Source organism: Quercus robur, chromosome 3 (genome assembly GCF_932294415.1).
Source record: "Quercus robur chromosome 3, dhQueRobu3.1, whole genome shotgun sequence".
Classification (NCBI taxonomy): domain Eukaryota; kingdom Viridiplantae; phylum Streptophyta; class Magnoliopsida; order Fagales; family Fagaceae; genus Quercus; species Quercus robur.
Window position 1 is genome coordinate 45,766,264 of NC_065536.1, and position 18,373 is coordinate 45,784,636.

Below are 18,373 nucleotides of genomic sequence, written 5' to 3' on the forward strand. Positions count from 1 at the left end.
AATATTTGGATATGCTTTAATGACTAATTAAAAAAAAATACCAAAATTATGGTTTATGGATAGAGTTTATCTCCAAATTAATTTAGGGGAAACCCCTCCAACCTAGTCCCCCTCTTATGCTCTCTTTGAGTTTTGATGAATTTTAACACATTTGGATAAATTTTTAGTGTTTTTATTGACTTGGGAATTTGAATTTAACTTCCTAAGAGTTTAAATTCATTTTAGAGTATTATCAATTTTAAAGGTTAATTAATTGGAATAATCAATTAGTTGTTTAAAATTTTTGGATTTCTTGAAGTTCAAAACCTTAGAATTTATTGGATGCATGTATCTCTACAGTTATTATTGTTAAGACCCTGTAAATTTTTTTTTTGAAGTGGAAGAATATATCATTAAAACCTGAAAGGAATACACAGCAGAGAGACAAACACAGCAGGGCAGTAGGCCAAATACAACACCACAGAGGAACAAACACAGCAGGCCAACAACAACACAACAGAGGGACAATCACAGCAGGGCATTAGGCCAAATACAACAAGTCATTTTGGACTAACACAGACACAGCAGGGGGGGAAACCCCATACCTTTATAACACCTAATTAATTATATTAATTCTTTCAATGAACCAATCATAGTTAATTATTACACATGTGATTAACCTCAATTGTGAGGATGCATATTAACTTTTCAAACTTTATTCAGCTATAGCTTTTTAATTTGATGAATTGATGGTATAATTTAAGCATACGATACGTTTTTTTATCGTTCAAATGGCCAGATTTATTTTCAATAAAATGTAGGAAGATTGAATGTTCAACATTACGATTTTGCCCTTACACTATAAAATGACGATTATGCCATTGATGTAATGTTTAATGGACAAAATTTAATTACAAACTTTATTATAGTCAATAGTTACAACTCCCACTAAAAAAATTGTGGGAGGCTAGAAGAGCTGGACCCTTTAGGCCTTACCCAAGGAGCCTGAGAAGCCCAATAAGCCCATTCACCAGTTATGGGGTAGGCCCCATGGTTTCTGAGGAGGAGTGTAGGGCCAAGGAACCCGCCGAAGAAGGAAGCCCGTGGAAAGGAAGGGTTCATGCTGAACTGGAAGTCGCCTTCCTAGGAAGACATTAGCTCACGGTCCATGCCAATAACAAAGGAGGTCTTTCCTGAAAAGCATCTATCACCTCCACATTGAATGTGCTGCAACAACCATGCCAGCCACATTAATAGCTGAATGACACTTGAACAGTGTTAGAACAACCTGTATTCCGCCTAGCATGACCTGAAAAGGAATGATGAGACAAGTATCATGGTGAAGGGTCAATAAACCCCCATGTGGAGGGGTAAGATGAGAGCTAAGACACTATAAAAGGAAAAGATACCCTCGTGATTAGGGGTTGGAACCTAGAAAAATATCAGTTAGAACAGATATTTCCCATTTGTAGCATTGTGTAGAAAGGGTCTCCTCGACCACACTGAGGAACATAAATTAAACTTGAATCACTTGAAAAATACTCCTTATTCACAGATCTTTATTTCTTTTTCTACTTTTTCAAAGAGTTATAATTTTTGTGAGCATTATAATTGGTCCGAAAACTCATCTCTAAAAATTAATTGTTGTGGCCTTTAGCCAAAGTCCAACCCATCTTCCTTGGGTTGTTAGTCCCTTTTCCTTTTAGCCCCCACAGCTACATATTTTGAAGTTTTAACTGTTAGATTGCATGTTCTTTATATTTTTAAGTCGCATGTCAAATTTTGAGCCAACCAGATGTCATTTACTATTTGATTTATAAACTTATTTTTTATGCATAATTTTAAATTACAAAAACTTGAAATTTAAACATTTAATTGGTGACATGGTTATTGATCTTTGATATGTTGTAAATTTTGCATGAAGGATATAAGAAGAAAATGTTATTTAATTATGAATTTGTCAAGATTCACATACAATAGAAATATATTGAATGGAGTTGTAATTTATTAACTACAATCAAGTTTGTAACTAAATTTTGTCCAAGTTAAACGGAATGAAAAATGAAGTGTCTTGTGTCAGCCTATAGAAAAAAAAAAAAAAAAAAAAAAAAAAAAAAATCATTTTTATAAATTTGAACTTGTTAGCAAGTGTCCCAAGAGCATAGTTTAAAAATTAATAAATGCTCAATTATGAGCTATAATGCACACTAAAAAAAATGAACATATTAATGATTCATTGCCTTATACCCACAAATTCATTGTAATTGTATTTTTTTTAATATATGTGTACAATTTGGCTTTATTTTTAAAAAATATATATTATTTAATAAAATATTAAATGCATCTTAACAACTGTGCTAAGGGTATTCTATAATAAAATTGTTATAAATTAAAAGATCAATATACAAAGAATTGATTCTGAATTATAATTGTCTCCGATCTAAGTGTATGTTTCTTTCATTTTCAAATTGATCTAAGTTCTATCGGATCCCTCGTGAACTTCTTGGAATTAGGGGCATTGCTTCTTTATTGTCCAATTGATTGATTTTTGTCATTACTCATCCTTCGCAAGTCAACTATCCATTACCCTTCCCGTTGGACACAGAATTCATTAATATTAGTTCCCACTTTCATATTTTTGAACTGTGTTTGCTAAACAAATTTGGTTTGATAGAGAATGGGACTGTTTGGTGGGCGTGACCGATGCTTCATCCATCTTGGAATTTGTGGAAGGTTTAATTCATAGACTATTGTTCCTGCTATTAGACATCTCATGGCTAAAGTGTTGGCTTTCAGACTTACTTTTGAGCTTGTTAAAGATCTGTGCCTTTGTATTTTTTTTTTCTTTTTTTTTTTATAATCAACAAACTTTATTAACAAAGGAACAGAAACTACAAACTAATAATAAAGGAACAGAAACTATAAACTAGAAACCATATTTTTAGCTTATTCAAGAGCTTATACATCATAAAAAACAGCGAGGGCAAAGCCAAGAATAAAACAAGCTGAGTACTTATTTTTTAAGAGACTAGAAAGCCAAAACACGAACAACTTGATTTGCCTCTTTAGGAGCCTATTTAAACTTAATAAACTGACAAAAAAACTGCCAATTTGGTAGTGTGTGAACATAAAACCTGGATTCAGGCCATGGAAAATAGAAGTTAGAGGCACCTTGAGAAATGAGCACAACAATGAATAATAAATATGACCCAAGATACCTTTGATCTACTGGATTCTATTGATGTAAAGTATGTTTCCATCTCACAATTGGGTTAGAAGATTATGTAATACTCTAGCATAGCTCACAATTGTTGTAAAAGTGGGCCTCTTTCTTTCTAAAGATTTTTTTGGGTCCATTTCTCCCGTTTGTTTTTATGGGGAGAATGTTGCTGCTAGTGCTTGCTGGCCAATATGATGTTACTTTCTCTATCGTTTGTTTTATTCTTGGCAGTTTCGATGATAATCCCCCGTCGGCTAAAAAATTTTGGAGCATTAATTATTAATTAATAATCTTTTCAGACAAGCGGTTTTTTTTACTTTTTTTTTAATAAAAAAAAGTTAACCTTAATTCATCATAGAAACATGATTTACGAGATTAAATAATAAATAAATATCACACTATTATTTTTTTTTTTTTTTTTTTAAAACCATCATAAGAGATTCAATAGCGTGCCAAGTGTCATGAATCATCAAAGAAAAACATCGCAGTTCATGCTACTATAATTACAAGGCCTCCATGCGATAAGATATTTTCTTTCTTTTTTTTTTCTTTTTTTTTAAGAATATTAAGTATTTTTAACACACACGGAGAGAGGGGAGAATATTTTTTTAAAGAAACTTACAGTGATGTATATCTAAAAGGGCCTAACTCTTGGATACACAACGCAGACTTTAAACCTCTTGTACTCATACTCATTTTCCAATGTGGGATTAACCCACTATTTTTTCTTTTGAGAATACTAAATATTTTTAACATACATGCGAGAGATGGGAGAAATTTTTTTAAAGAAACTTATAGTGGTGTATATCTAAAATGGCCTAATTCTTGGATACATAGCACAGACTTTAAACCTTTTTTACTTACACTCATTTTCCAATGTGGGATTAACCCACTATTTTTTCTTTTGAGAATACTAAGTATTTTTAACACACACACACACAGGAAGAGAGGAGAAAGTTTTTTTAAAAAAACTTATAGTGATATATCTCCAAAAAATATAGGAGATTAAATACAGCTAATTTAGTTGTTTACTTTTTCTTTTTGAGAAATTTTTAGTTGTTTACTTATACATATATTATGAGTTTATTTATTTATCTTATAATTCAATAGTTACAAGAGAGGAGGGGAGACTTGAACCATAGATGTGTCAACTAATTACTTACAAGGATTTTAGCACATATATTATGAGTTTAGGTAGTGGTGGAATCTGGATTTTATTTTAGGAGAAACAAATTTTATATACACGTATATGCACAGATACTTGGATTTTACTTTATATTTTGTTTATTTGTTAAGTAATTTTTTTTTTTTTTTTTTTTTTTTTTTTTTTTGCATGAAGAAGCCATTTTTTAATTATTTTTTAAGGAAAAATTCAACTTATGAGTGAAAAAATTTATATTAGTAAAATAGAAACCAAGTAAAACTTACGTAAATTTATGCCATCATGTAATTATATTCCAAAATTTTATTGTTTATTACACAAATTTCTATAAAAGAGAATAAATTATTGCATTTAGATTAAAGAACTTGAGGTGATATTAGCATTTTTTTTCCCCTTGGAAAGATAATTATAACGTTTTTTATTTCTTTCTTTTTATAGATTTTGAACATTATAAGATATTGACAAAACAAGAATTTTGATATATAAAAGAGATTATAAAATACTGATTATAAGTATGATATATAAAATGGGTAGAGGAGGACGCCAACTTAAGTCGCCCCCCTCTACCCATTTTTCGTTCATAAAAAAAAAGTATGAAAATATTAAAATCTCACCAAAAAATATATAAAATAAATTCACCCAAAAATTAAGAAATCAAACAAATCAGATTATAATTGAGGAGGGGGCAAAATTCCAAGCTTAAGATATCAAACTATCAAAATTGTTGGCGTGTTCAAGGGCAATTGCCCCCCTCTTCCTCAACCCCGGTTCAGCCCTTGAGCTTAGGTGAAAAAGAATAATTTTTATTTGTTGCAAAACGGAGATGACCTTTTTCATGACAATGACTCACGCTATTAAAATTTCTACACATGTATGGATGAGATGAGCTTTTGTGGCCATAGTCTAAAACATCACTGCCTAAGATTAAGGTTAATGATTTTTGAGAACATCAATGACACAGTTAATGATGGTTTTTATGTCCCTCTTAAAAAGGCTTGTCACTTGGTGGAGGGTCTCAACTATTTTAAATACACCCCTTTGCTTAAGAAGAGTGTATATTGAATTTTATAATGCATTTAACAATACCCAACCTAGCAAAAGCTCTTTTGAGTTGGTTACTTCCAAAACCAACGTATGAATTAAAGATTGGATTTATTATAATTACTAGGTATGTATGATGAATTCTTTTTTTTTTTTTTTTAAGAAACGTATGATGAATTCAATAGTAATAAAAATAATAATAATGAGTCTTAACATATAGTTTAATAAAAATTAATAAAATTTTGTGACCATCTAAAAACTAATCAAAATTATAATATGATGAAGGTGTACCTGAGTGAAAGAAGCTAATATAAGCATTTATTTATATATATAAATGTGTACACGTATGTGTATAGACTATAAAGGAGGGTAGAGTCCATCCAAGAAAGGTATCTAAATGTTGCCTCTCCATATAATGGAAGACTAAATAGGAATTAGGAAATGAGAATGCCAGGCGATATGGCATCCACCTCGGTCCCCACCGGATCACAAGAGGAATATGACCCCGTACTAACCCCTTAAGTCACAACCCCTCATGACACATGTGCTTCCAAACCCATCTTTGTAACCTTCCCATTATCTTAAAATATAAACTTTGGCTTGGCCATATTATTAATTAGAAATTTTGGAGCATGAGTGAGAGAGATAGAGCTAAAGAGAGAACCCTTCCAAAGATTTGTGCCTTCCGATGTTGATGTTTTTATGTGGGTTCTAATTAAACTCAACTGATAAAATCTCTTATTATCTAATAAGAAATTTGGAATTTAAACTCCCCCGACAGCGAAAACTAATTTAGTATTTTTGTTTAATGATAAAAAATAATAATCATAAAACAAATGCAATAGTTTGAAAGTTTATTGTATCTAAAAAAAAGGAACGAAAAGAGATGTTGATGTTTTCATATGTAGGGAGAGGAGTGGTACCCTCACCAATAATTTGTCCAAAGTCCAAACAAAGAAAAAAAAAGTGGCTTTAATGGAAAGGGCCATTCATAAGCATTAGCCATTAAGTAAAGATTAGAGCAAATGATTCAATGGGATAAGAGAGGTTGAGAAGGAAAGCAGAGGTGGAGAAATTTTTACTTAGTGGTAGGGTACGATGCCCTTATCAACTTATTTAAGTCTAACTTAACAACACATCACAATTTGCGTGAGTTGGAGGAAGAAATAAAAATCAATCAAATACATAGAAATAAAATATTCGCATCTTTTATTTTATTTTATTTTATTTTTTTCTACACCCCCATGACAAAGAAAAAGAAAGAAGTTGAACTTTTCAAAATTCGAATATAAACAAATTGACAAAATATTACGATGGAAAAATAGATGTGAATATACCAGAAGAAAAAAAGAAGTAGCACCAAAAAGGCGATTAATATCATATATATATTATACACAAAGAAAATGACCCATATGGTGCAGTGCAAGTGCTTAAGAAAGGTACTGATTAGAATATGAAAATATATTATTGCCCTTAATATATTAGATTTCCAAAACGAGGAAGCAAGTAAAAGTAACCTTTTTTTTTTGTAATAAAAGAAAGAAAATTAAGAATCCCATTAATTGAGAATTAAAGATAATGACTGTAATAAATAATACCAAAAAAACCCTAATATGGGGTTAAGGGTCAATAGCTGAATAGTATAACCCAGTAAAATAAATATCAAATTTAAAATAAATTAAAAAAAAAAAAAAAAAAACACTCAAAAGCCCAATAAGTGATTAATAAGTTCCTCTCCTTCCTCTCTGTGTCTCTAATCTCTCTTTCTCTCTCTCTCTCTCTCTCTCTCTCTTTAGAGATACATGAATTCGCTCTCTACCTCTAAACGCTGTAACGGAGGTCTCTCATAAAACGCCGTTACTTTCTACGGAGAGAAAAGGGTTATTTAAGCACGTGTCGTTTTTTGAAAAAAATTTATATTTTTTAATTTTTTATTTAATTTTTTTTTGGGGGAGGAGGGGTTTATCGTTTTTATGTTAATGATGGCTTTGGAGCAGCAATTAAGTCAGGCACAAAACCCCGTTGACGGCGAAGCTGACGGCGTTACTAACGGCGTTGAGGCTGCGCGGCCGACGTCGTTTGTTGACGGCGACAAAACGCCGAGGCTGCCACGGTGGACGCGGCAGGAGATTCTGGTCCTGATACAGGGGAAGCGGGTGGCGGAGACTCGGGCGAGGCAGCGTGGCAGGTCGGCCGGGTTGCCATTCGGGTCGGGTCAGGTGGAGCCGAAGTGGGCGTCCGTGTCGTCGTACTGCAAGCGACACGGGGTGAACCGGGGCCCCGTGCAGTGCCGGAAGCGGTGGAGCAATTTGGCCGGCGATTACAAGAAGATTAAGGAATGGGAGTCTCAGGTGAAGGAGGAAACGGAGTCGTTTTGGGTCATGAGGAATGATTTGAGGAGGGAGAGGAAGTTGCCCGGGTTTTTCGACAAGGAGGTTTATGATATCCTTGATTCCGGGTCGGGTGGGGCTCCGGAGACCTCAATTCCTGGCCTCTCTTTGGCTTTGGCGGCTCCGGGTTCTGCGGCGGAGGATACGGAGGCGGATGCCGGAGTTTTGTTCGATAGTGGAAGAACCGCCGCCGCGGAGGATGGGCTGTTCTCGGATTTCGAGCAGGATGAATCGGGTCGGAGTCGGACCCCCGAAAAAGAGGCTCCACCGGTTCCAAAGGAGGTTCCTGCTCCTACGCCAATTTCCGGTAATTGCTGTTGAGGACTTTTCAATTTTTGAGGTTTTTTTTTTTTTTTTTTGGATTGTTTTGAATTATAAATCTTTAATTTATTTTTATTATTATTTTTTTTTTTTTTTGGGTATAAAAGAAGAAAAAAAATTAGATATATCTAGCGTGGCTTTCAGTGGGAATTGTTATTGTAGTCGTGTAGTGGTGGCCTTTTCTGTCCTCTTATTTATTGGTTTTGTATAGATTTTAGAGAAGTGTGATGTTTTATAAAAGTGTTGGTGGGATTTTTTTAATGGATTTGGTGAGAAGCGTTTTTTTTTTTTTTTTTTTTTTTTTTTTTGGGTTTTGGGTTTTTGTGAAAGTCATGGGTCATAATAAAACTTCATTTCCTTTTTGTTGTTTTGTTAAGGTTTTGGATGAACTCTTTAGGACCAAAAATGGTTATTGGAAAATGTTTTGCCAATAATTTGTGTTTGTTTTTGATTTCCTTGTGTTTTTTAAACAGAGAAGCAGTATCAACCAGTACTACGAAGCTGTCAGGGTCAAGGTAAGGCTATTTTCCTGCTTGCTTTTCGGATTGATACATCTTGTTACTGATCTAGTGCTCTTAGTCTTGATCTTAATAATGGGTGAAAAATTAAAAAAAAAAAAAAAAAAAAAAACTTGAGCATAAAGTAATTGGAAAAAACTTTGGTGGCGGATTGAGAAAAGCCCTAATTGGTTCGTAGTTAACAATGTTGACTTTTTGTAGGACAAGTATCAGTTGGACTCAACTTACCACGCAATTCAGCCTTTGATTGTCTTAGGTGTTTGTTAGAAAATGCACAAATTGATTTGTTATGGGATTACGTTTTGAACAAACAGATTGATTAGCATGTGAAAATAATGATCAACTAGGTGAAGCCAATGTTTTCAAACGAACATCAAGTTGCAAAGTGAGAGTTGATAAGATCACGTGTGTACTGGGGTTCTGATTGTTAGCCTAATGACCAGGTCACAATCCGGGATTTCTTTCTTTCTCTCCCTTTTTTTTTTTGTCTGTTTTGATTCAACTTGACCTTTTGGGTCCTGCTTTTTCATGATAAACTGTTTAAACAAAGTTGTCATGCTTATGTTGGATTGCAGTATGCTCGTTGAGACTATTTGCATCATATAATTGTAGGTCTGTTTACAATTCTGAACTGTGTGTTGAACTTAGAGCCTTTTAGAAGTAGCTACAAAAATTACTGCACTATCTGTAGCCCTTTCCATGATATCTACCAATTATCTAAGTTTTAAACACTGCTGCCAAGAGCCTTGTAGCTCAGTGATATTGCTTGGTCTCCTTATGGGGAGAAATATGGTTTAAATACCCCCCACACAAACACCCCCCCCCCCCCCCCCTCTCCCCCAACTGTTGTAACAATTGAATTAAAATAATAATAAAATGAAACGTGTGTACACACACTCAACATAGGATTCTTGTCAGAACCACAGTTCATATGCAGCTCTGGATAATTGTTAATATGTGAAATCAACTTAGTTAATTCAGGATAGTCTTAGCTATCAACCTTGATGTCAAGATTGGTGACTTTGATCAGATATCTAGCCCATTTTTGCTTTCCACTTTGGTGTCTAATGTCTTGTCCGATCAGCCATATGTTATGCCCTTTTGTTGGATCTGATGTTTTGGAAATAGTTGTCTATCAAGTGATACTGGAATATGTTTGAGAACCACTTGAAGGCTCATGCTTGTTAATTTGACAATGCTCAAATTAAACAGAAGTTCTTTGAGTTGCACTGAATTTCATACAATTTAAATTCTTTATCAAATGCCATTCATCTGGTCAGTCAGACTTGACCTTCATGATGCACTGGTTACCTTCTGCTTTAGACCATTTGTTTGCATTCTGTATTAGGTAAGAAAATACAGGTTTCTGTAATAGTGGAGTTCTGAGTTAGGTGTGCTAAGAACATATTTTAATTATTGACACGAATAATAAGAATTTTGTTGATTGAATAAGTAGAACTATATTTTGTTCATGACACTTTTTTCCATCTGCAGGTACAACAAATGAGAAACAGCCGGCTTCAAATCCTGAGATAGGATCTACGTCTCAAGAGGGACGGAAGCGAAAAAGGCTTGCAATAGAAGAAGATGAGGAAACAGTTAGTCTGCAGAATCAGTTGGTTGATGTACTAGAAAAAAATGCGAAAATGCTGAGTGCTCAACTTGAATCTCAGAATGTGAATTTCCAACTGGATCGCGAACAGCGGAAAGATGATGTTAGTGGTTTGATTGGTGTTCTTAATAAGCTTGCAGATGCTTTAGGGAGGATCGCAGATAAGTTGTAGCGGACAGGAATCAGAATACGGTGTACATAACAAGAGTTCTCTCCAACATTAATAGACGATAGCAGAGGCTGAAGAATGGAAAGCATGAGATTTAAGGATTTATATCTAGATGATGACATTCAATATGGCATTCAAATATGTTTTTCTTGATTTTTTCTTTTCTTTCTTTATATATCTCCTTTATTCGCCACTTGTGTGGCTTATTACTGCGTCATAGGTTACATACACAGATATTGATTACAGAATTTCAGATACCACATTTCCGCTTCTCTTCTGTTACATACCTCCAGTTTATAGGATATTCCTCTCGTTAATGTTTTTGTGATTGTACAAGTTCTTGATTTTAGTCAGCTTTATAAGCTTTTATTTTTTTATTTCTGCCTTGCCTATAGGAAGAATTATTAATGTTACCTTCTTAAGCATGCATGGCAAGCATCTGGGAATTTTCACTGCTCATAGATTAACGTTTGACATTCTTAAGTCTCAGTGTGTAGTCATGGGTATGAAAATGTTTAGACGATAATATTGTTACCCAAAAGAGAATTACATTTTAAATTCTATGATATAGGCTCTAAGAAATTAATCTGTGAAGATTTAAAAGGTAACCATTTAAATCCCATAGTTTAAAAAGTAACAAATTAAACCAGTAAGATATGAAAATAGTAACAAATTAAACCCTCTACCTATATTAATTTTTGAACATAATGATTTTTTGACAATGATGTTGATCTTAAATGTTTTGAGGTTTAATTTGTTACTTTTAAAATTCTTGGAGTTTAATTCGTTCTTTTTAAAATTATAGAGTTTAATTTATTACTTTTAAAAATATCATATTTAATTTGTTATTTTTAAAATTATAGGAATTTTTTTTAACGAGAGTGTTTAGAGCTCTTCTGGTGCCTCCTATTCTCAAAGTTTGTGTAGTCCCTTGCCCCATACATTAGGTAATTACAACTTGCAAAGAATGATCCCTTAATGATGGTCTTAAGATATTGGTTAAAGATTTCAAATTCGAGACTCAATAGATCTCATAATATAAGATTTAATTTGTTACACCAATTAATTATAAGATTTAAAAATAAATTTACTCCCTTTTTTTGGTTAGATATAAAAGGAAAAAGAATGTTGGGAGGTGGAATAGAACTTAAGACAAAAACCATTAAACATCTACATGATTTTTTAATGGGTAAACTACATATTCGATCTCTATCATTTACACCAACTATATTTAAATTTGGTCACTAACTTTTTAATTGTATCAATTTAGTCTTTAACCTTTCAATGTCGTGTCAATTTAGTCTCTATCGTTATATCTTGGATGAAAATTACTAACATGGCAAACAACCAAAATAAAATTTTAATTTATTCTCACATCAATAGAAGTCAATTTTTTATTTTAGCCATTAAGCACGTCATTAATTTTCATCCAAAGGATATTGCAGTGACTAAATTGACACGGTACTGAAATGTTAGGGACCAAATTTACACAATTGAAAAGGTAAAGATCAAATTGAAATATAATGTATAGGATAGACCAAAAATGTATTTACCCTTTTTTAATTGGAAAAACAAAAATGGGAAAAATTACACTTTACCACCCTAAACTATACACTAGATTATACTTTACACCCTAAACTATCACACTTTGCACACTCACATTACTTTTACTGTTTTTTTTTTTTTTAATGAACATTACTTTTACTGTTAAGTTAGATATAAATTTATATCACATGAATTGCACATGATTTTTGCTTAGGTGTCACACTATTTAAAGACCAAAACACCCTTTTCACATACAATTAAAAACAAAATGCTATTTTTTTCTGGTCTTTCTCTCTCTGGTATAGCCTTCCCCTCTCTCCTGCCCAGCAACTCTTCCCCTGTATGACTAACTGTATTTCTTTTCCGAGAACATCAAAGGTTAAAGCTGGCACCGTATGACCGACTACATTGTATTTTATAAAGCACTGAAGGACATTGCAATGAGTTTTAATTTTCAAAGAACTACGTAATATTGCTAGTCCTTTAATTCCATTAAACAAGAGCCAATTCAACACCATCTTTGCGTTGCTTGTAATAACTAATGAGCTAATCTTGGAAATGAATAGCAAAACAAGACCGACATGTTTTAATCTATTTCCCTCTATTTGGAAAACCGAACATAAAGTCAAATAATTCCCAGAAAACAAGGGTGGTATGTTTAGGCAAGCCCAAAAGTAGGGAAACATCCTAGCTACCAATCACTTCATTTGACCTTAGGGGGACTTGTGCTTATCAGCAATTGATTTGTGGAGAAGAGAAACTGAATAATGGTAAAGAGGAGAAGAGTTGTCATGGACAAGAGAGAGGGGAAGAGCTGTACCTGTACGCATGAGAGAAAGAGAGAGTGAGAGAGACCTGGGAAAAAAATGAGAAAAGAAATAAGCATTTGGTTTTAATTATTAGTGAAAATGGTGTTTTGGTCTTTAAACAGTGTGTCACCGAAGTAAAAATCATGTGCAAGTCATGTGATATTAATTTCTGTCTAACTTAATAGTAAAAGTAATGTGAGGGTGCAAAGTGTGATAATGGTGATAGTGGTGTAAAGGTGTGCATTCGAATAATTTAGGATGCAAAGTGTAATGTAGTGTATAGTTTAGGATGGTAAAATGTAACTTTCTCAAACAAAAATGAAAAAAATGAAAGAGGAATTTCTGATGAAAATTCCCAGCTTATGCACTTAGTGTCGACTCAATCCCTAGGCTTAAGGATATCATTACAAAAAGGTCCTACTGCTTTAGAAAAAGGTCTTTCCCATTCTAAAAAATACCCAAATTTTTACAATAATAAATGTTTAAATTTTTTTTTTTTTTTTAAAAAACCACACGCTATTTCTCCCACCTCTAAAATGGCCTCCATAAAATTAGACCAATAGAAATTCAAGCCAATTGAAACCCCAAACTAATTGGAAAAAAAAATGTTGTAAATATGTTGAGTCATTAATTACGGTTAATTTTTTCTAAAGACTTTTGAGGTTTCAATTTTTTGTAAACCAATACCCTACACAATATTTAAATTAAAAATCAGATTACAACTTTACTTAACCATGCTTGAACCATGAAAATTAAAGATAAGGTAAACTGCCTGTTAAAAATTAAATAAAATTTTCTTTATATTAAATTTTATTCTTGAACCATGATATTTGTTCTCTATTTGAAATTAACCTTAATTTAGTTAGAATTTATTCATGAAATTATGTGTTTAACTCATCATATAACTCATCATAATGAGCTTTTTTACAGTTAAATATAAAATGTTCCACTTAAATTTATCATTATAGGTCTCAAAAAAAAGGCAAAAAACAAAAAGGAAGGTATCTACTTTATCCTTTGACGCAATTAAGCAATTAGATTCATGTTACCCCTAGACCATGTAGATTGCATTATTTCCATCAACTTTATTAATCCCAACAACTTTATTCCCATAGCTAGACCTAGCATCTCATAAATATTATGAGACGCAAGGTCTATTCTTATGAATGCAATTCACTTTTCATAATACCGTAGTATTAGAGCATTCGCAGTAGGCTTAGCAAAGAGCTTAGCCAAAATTTACTAAGTACCTGTTTGCATATCGCGTTTGCTGCATTTGCTCCGTTTTTGCGTTTTCTGCTGTTTCTTTTTTTTTTTTTTTTTTTTTTTTCACGCGTTTTCCCCTCACAAGCGGCTACTGGTCATGTACGGTACATGAACAGTAGCCGCAATACTTGACCAGTTTTCCCTGAACAGTATATCATGCACTGTTCATGAACCCACAAATTTCATTTTTTATCAATTTTTTCATTAAAAACGGGTCCCACGATACTATTCACACATTTAAAAATTATTTTGCTACAGTATTTTCAGTTTTCAGTTTTCAATTTCAGCAAAATAAGTTCTATCCAAACACACCCTAAATTTCCCTTCAAACACCCTCACATCAGCCTCAACAAAACTGAAAGCGAGACTAGTTTTTGAACAATGGTTTGCTCAATAAATAATTTTAATTTTTTTTTTTTTTAATCTTCACACTCTTTCTCTTCATGCCAGAACAAAACAGAAGGCTCTCAACTGCAATGAAAGTAGGCACAACTGTCTTGGGTTGATTGATTTGGCCATTGTTGGTGGCTATCTAAGCATGAGTTGGTCGATTAGGCGATGGGTGTGGGGTAGTCAAGCTGGTTGGGTTGTGAGCTGGGTGGAGGATGCCGGTTGTTGTGGGTCACCATTGTTCATTTGTTTGGTTTCTTTCTTTTAGCTAAAGTAGGTCTGTTTGATTTATGTTTCGGGTTTGATTGTTTGATATGGATTTGAGGCAGGGCTGTGATTGTTTGATCTGGAAGATATGTGAACAAAAAATTAGGATAGAAAAAAAAAATATATATATATATATATATATATATTTGAAAATAATAGTTGATTAGTTAAAGTAGCAAAAGTTGGATATTTATAATAAATTTGACTAAAAATACACTGAGCCTAATATGAATACTCTTAGAGGGAACCAGAAAGCATGAGAGCCCATATAAAATAAAAATAAGTAAAATGTTTGAAGCCAACCATTAAAAAGAAAATGACATGTTTCCCATCATGACTCACTTGGTTGGTTGGGTTAAGTAAGTCATGAGACCAGAGCTCAATTTTTTCCAGGTAAACATGCCAATAACCTTCTAGCACATTTAGGAGCTCCTGGTGTTTCCAAGAAAAACGTTCAATGATCAACCACCCCCCCCACCCCCTTTCTCTCACAAATATTGAATTATCTGAAAAAAAAGAAAAAAGAGGTGAACATATAATGGATATTGTGACTTGCAGACGATCATATCAGGCAACTGATTATAAGCCATTGCTAGCATAGCTTAATTGCAAAGTTACCGATATGTACTCCATCACAAAATATATGAATCAACTGGGGTAAACGTTTAAGTGACAATGCTATTCATTCACAAAAGATATTCTTACAGAATGTAGCATTCTCATACACTAGTGATAGGAACTAATGATAGGATTTGAACTATGGCATGAGTTTTGCAACATACCAATGGGCCAAGAGCCCAAGACATCTGTCATCTCATATGCACTACTGTTTAATGACTGATAATCCCACAAAGCTACAAACAAAAGACAATAAGCTTATGTGATAAAAGAGTTCAAAAGATACCATGAGATTTCTGTCAGAAATCTATCATGAACCATCGCTCAAGCCTGCCTGTCTGAAACTTCAGAGAACATCAAGAATCATCGTCATCTGACCTTGACTTTGTACGATACCTCCGACCAGATTTTTGAAAACCAGCACTTCTGTCTGCTGCACTTGTTTGTGATTCATCCTCCTCCATTGCACTAACTTCATTTTGGGCTTCCCCAGCCGCAATTCCTACAAGAAAGCCTGCTCGATGCAAGAACTGCTTACGATCTTCTTCCATGTTTTGATTTAACACACCACTATCACTTACTGCTTTGGCATCACTAGTCTTTTTCTTTGGAATAAAGATCACAGACTTTGACAGATCAACTGAAGTATCAGCTGGCTCTAACCTTGACTCTGGAGGCTTTGATTTATTTACAAGATTAATGAAGTCCATATATGCTTGAGCATTAGATTCTTCATCAAATTCACTCGTTGAATCAAAACTATAACGTGTATACTTGGAAGGATTTAGTAAATAATCCGGTAACCTAGAAGCATTTTGGCCTTCCAGAGTTCCATCATCTGAACCCGTAGGCTCCATCAAGGAGGCAGCCATAGTCTTTTCTTCTTCTTCAAAAACACTTCCAACACTAGGGTCAAACCTGACACGTTTTTGTGGCTTAAAAACAGCATTATTGTCCTTCCTCTTCAATATGGACCTCAGTTGCTTACAATCTTCAGATGTTTCTACATGCTGCCCCTTAACTTCTGAGTCATGAGCACCGCCAGAATTGTACTTTTGACCTTCAGCTTCATCTTCATCTTCTTTTAGCCTAATTTTTGCAGCCAGGTGATTGGCACGTGGATCCTTTGCAGTACTAGTACCATGTAATGAATTGGTAAGCACATTGTGAGAGTTCAAATAAGACCCATGATCAGAAACATCTCCCATAAACAAACGATCACCCGCATTTTCTCTGCCTGTAGCCACTTTATCAAACTCATCTTCCTCTTCCTGCAACCAGTTCCAATCAAATAAGCAAAACAAAGAGAGTAAGCCTCCACCAGAAAAAGAACAAGTAAAAGAAAAACAAAGAGCCCATGATAGTACTATTTTCAACTTACATATAGACGCTCTTATCGGTATTCTTCGACAACATTGATGACATCTACGGCTCTTCCCCCCTACAGCATCCATGCCACCCCATACAAGTACATTGCTCATGTAAAAAAAAAAAAAAAAAAAAAACCATAGGGCATCCATATTCAACAGATTCGGGTTTTTTTTTTAAACGTAAGGAAGCTTTCTAAAGAATAGCCCTTTGGACTCGCTTCTAACCAGTAAAACCTATAGACAACTGACCCCACCTGCTAAAACCAGTTGCCATATAATCCAAGGGCGTTCACCCCTAATAAGCTAAGCAGAGTATATATGCTCATGCCCAAGAGTATAGACCCCCACCCACCATAACTAGTTGCCAGGTAATCCAACCGCATTCACCTCTGACGGACTAAGCAGTTTATGCTCATGCCCAAGAGCACAGATTCGGGTATGATATTTATTAATTAATTGATATATTGTCAACATTTCCCTCCAACTACAATTTTTCGCTCATTATAATTGTTGTTGTTGTTTAATCCTTAACTCATTACTTGGGCATATATGATTGGTAAGTTACAAGTAACTTTTGAACCCCACTCATTCTCGCAGAGGAGAAAGTGCCATTTGAGTCAAAGCTCATGGTCACTTAGGCATATTCAACACTCAAAGAGTTGCAATACTATGTAAAGACCAGTCGCTTCCTACTTTGTTTGAAGTTTCAACATCTTGTCCTACTTAAAAACCATCAAACTAAATAGCTATTCGAGAAATATCATTATTATTACCCTATTTTATAACTAGTTTCCACAATACGAGTGACCTTTAGACACTTAACATTAATATTTTTTTTTATTGATATCCTTTATACAAAAAAAAAAAAAAAAAAAAAAAAAAACAGATAAATTAAGATCAAAATTATGCAAAATGAAAAGAAACAAACCTCGCGGTCGAGAGTGGGGTCCAAGCCGATCGAAGATCTGATTTCCCATTCGTCTATATCAGCATCTCCGCCTCTAAACGACCGATCGGACTGTTCATCCGCGTCGTCGTTTTGGTCATCGAGCTCTCTACGAAGCTTTCTTCGCGAAGCTCTTTGGTCTTTCTTAAAGCACTCGTCGAACGCCGATGAGCACGGCGTGTCGTCGCGATCGCGTGTGTCGTTACTTTCTCGCCTCCATTCTCGTCGCTCGACCTCGCCGTCGGTGAGTGACCACGGCGATGATTTCGAGGATGCGAGGGATCCGAACACCTTTTCGACTCGGGCTCGGAAGCTATCGTCTACGGATTCTGAGGACGCCATTGAAGGAGAAGGAGAAGGAGAAGGAGATTTTTTGAGGTTTTCGTTCGGTGTGTATTGTGTATTGTGTTTGTGTGTGGGAGTGTGTGATCCTTTTAACAAGGAAAGACGAAAGGAACCGCCTGTCGGTCATTAATGGTTTCAGCGGGGTGTTTATGTAATTTGCAAACTTTGGGCTTTTTCCTTTTTTAGAGAAGGATATGTGGGCTTGGTTTAAGGCTTCTTTTTTCAATTATGGTTTAGGTTGGGCTTGTTTTTCCTTTTTAAATGGGACCATAATGATAATGGGCCTGAGCTTTGTCTTGTTTTTGGCCCACGTTGGTTTTCGGATGTTGTCCATGGGCGTTGGTCATATATATATATATATATATATATATATTTTTTTTTTTTTTTTTGAAACCGAAAACAAAC

At 34.2% G+C, this 18,373-nt stretch overlaps 2 protein-coding genes across 6 annotated transcripts; one reads left to right on the forward strand and one right to left on the reverse strand.

Moving 5' to 3' along the window:
• Positions 1 to 7,116: 7,116 nt before the first annotated feature.
• Positions 7,117 to 10,789, forward strand: LOC126718069 (trihelix transcription factor ASR3). The gene is made up of 3 exons (XM_050420124.1): positions 7,117 to 8,099; positions 8,587 to 8,628; positions 10,126 to 10,789. Exons 1-3 carry the CDS (start codon positions 7,376 to 7,378, stop codon positions 10,413 to 10,415), a joined length of 1,056 nt encoding a protein of 351 aa, XP_050276081.1. The 5' UTR covers positions 7,117 to 7,375; the 3' UTR covers positions 10,416 to 10,789.
• Positions 10,790 to 12,398: 1,609 nt separating this feature from the next.
• On the reverse strand, positions 12,399 to 18,055 carry LOC126718070 (uncharacterized). 5 transcript variants are annotated; one of them, XR_007652814.1, is made up of 4 exons: positions 17,606 to 18,055; positions 15,594 to 16,578; positions 15,032 to 15,195; positions 12,399 to 12,777 (listed from the first exon to the last, which is right to left on the reverse strand). XR_007652814.1 is itself a non-coding variant. In XM_050420125.1 (2 exons), exons 1-2 carry the CDS (start codon positions 17,963 to 17,965, stop codon positions 15,664 to 15,666), a joined length of 1,275 nt encoding a protein of 424 aa, XP_050276082.1. In that variant the 5' UTR covers positions 17,966 to 18,055; the 3' UTR covers positions 15,348 to 15,663. The 5 variants fall into 5 exon arrangements, 1 of the variants encoding a protein (XP_050276082.1); XR_007652815.1 differs by having other exon boundaries at positions 12,399 to 12,812; XR_007652812.1 differs by lacking the exon at positions 15,032 to 15,195.
• Positions 18,056 to 18,373: the final 318 nt, after the last annotated feature.

Bases quoted from the DNA above. Each gene is read 5' to 3' on its own strand.
- LOC126718069 (XM_050420124.1), top strand. From the start codon at position 7,376: ATGTTAATGATGGCTTTGGAGCAGCAATTAAGTCAGGCACAAAACCCC. The intron at 8,100-8,586 runs GTAATTGCTGTT...TTTTTTAAACAG, and splicing joins TGCTCCTACGCCAATTTCCG to AGAAGCAGTATCAACCAGTA. The intron at 8,629-10,125 runs GTAAGGCTATTT...TTCCATCTGCAG, and splicing joins ACGAAGCTGTCAGGGTCAAG to GTACAACAAATGAGAAACAG.
- LOC126718070 (XM_050420125.1), bottom strand. From the start codon at position 17,965: ATGGCGTCCTCAGAATCCGTAGACGATAGCTTCCGAGCCCGAGTCGAA. The intron at 16,579-17,605 runs GTTTGTTTCTTT...AACTGGTTGCAG, and splicing joins ACCCCACTCTCGACCGCGAG to GAAGAGGAAGATGAGTTTGA.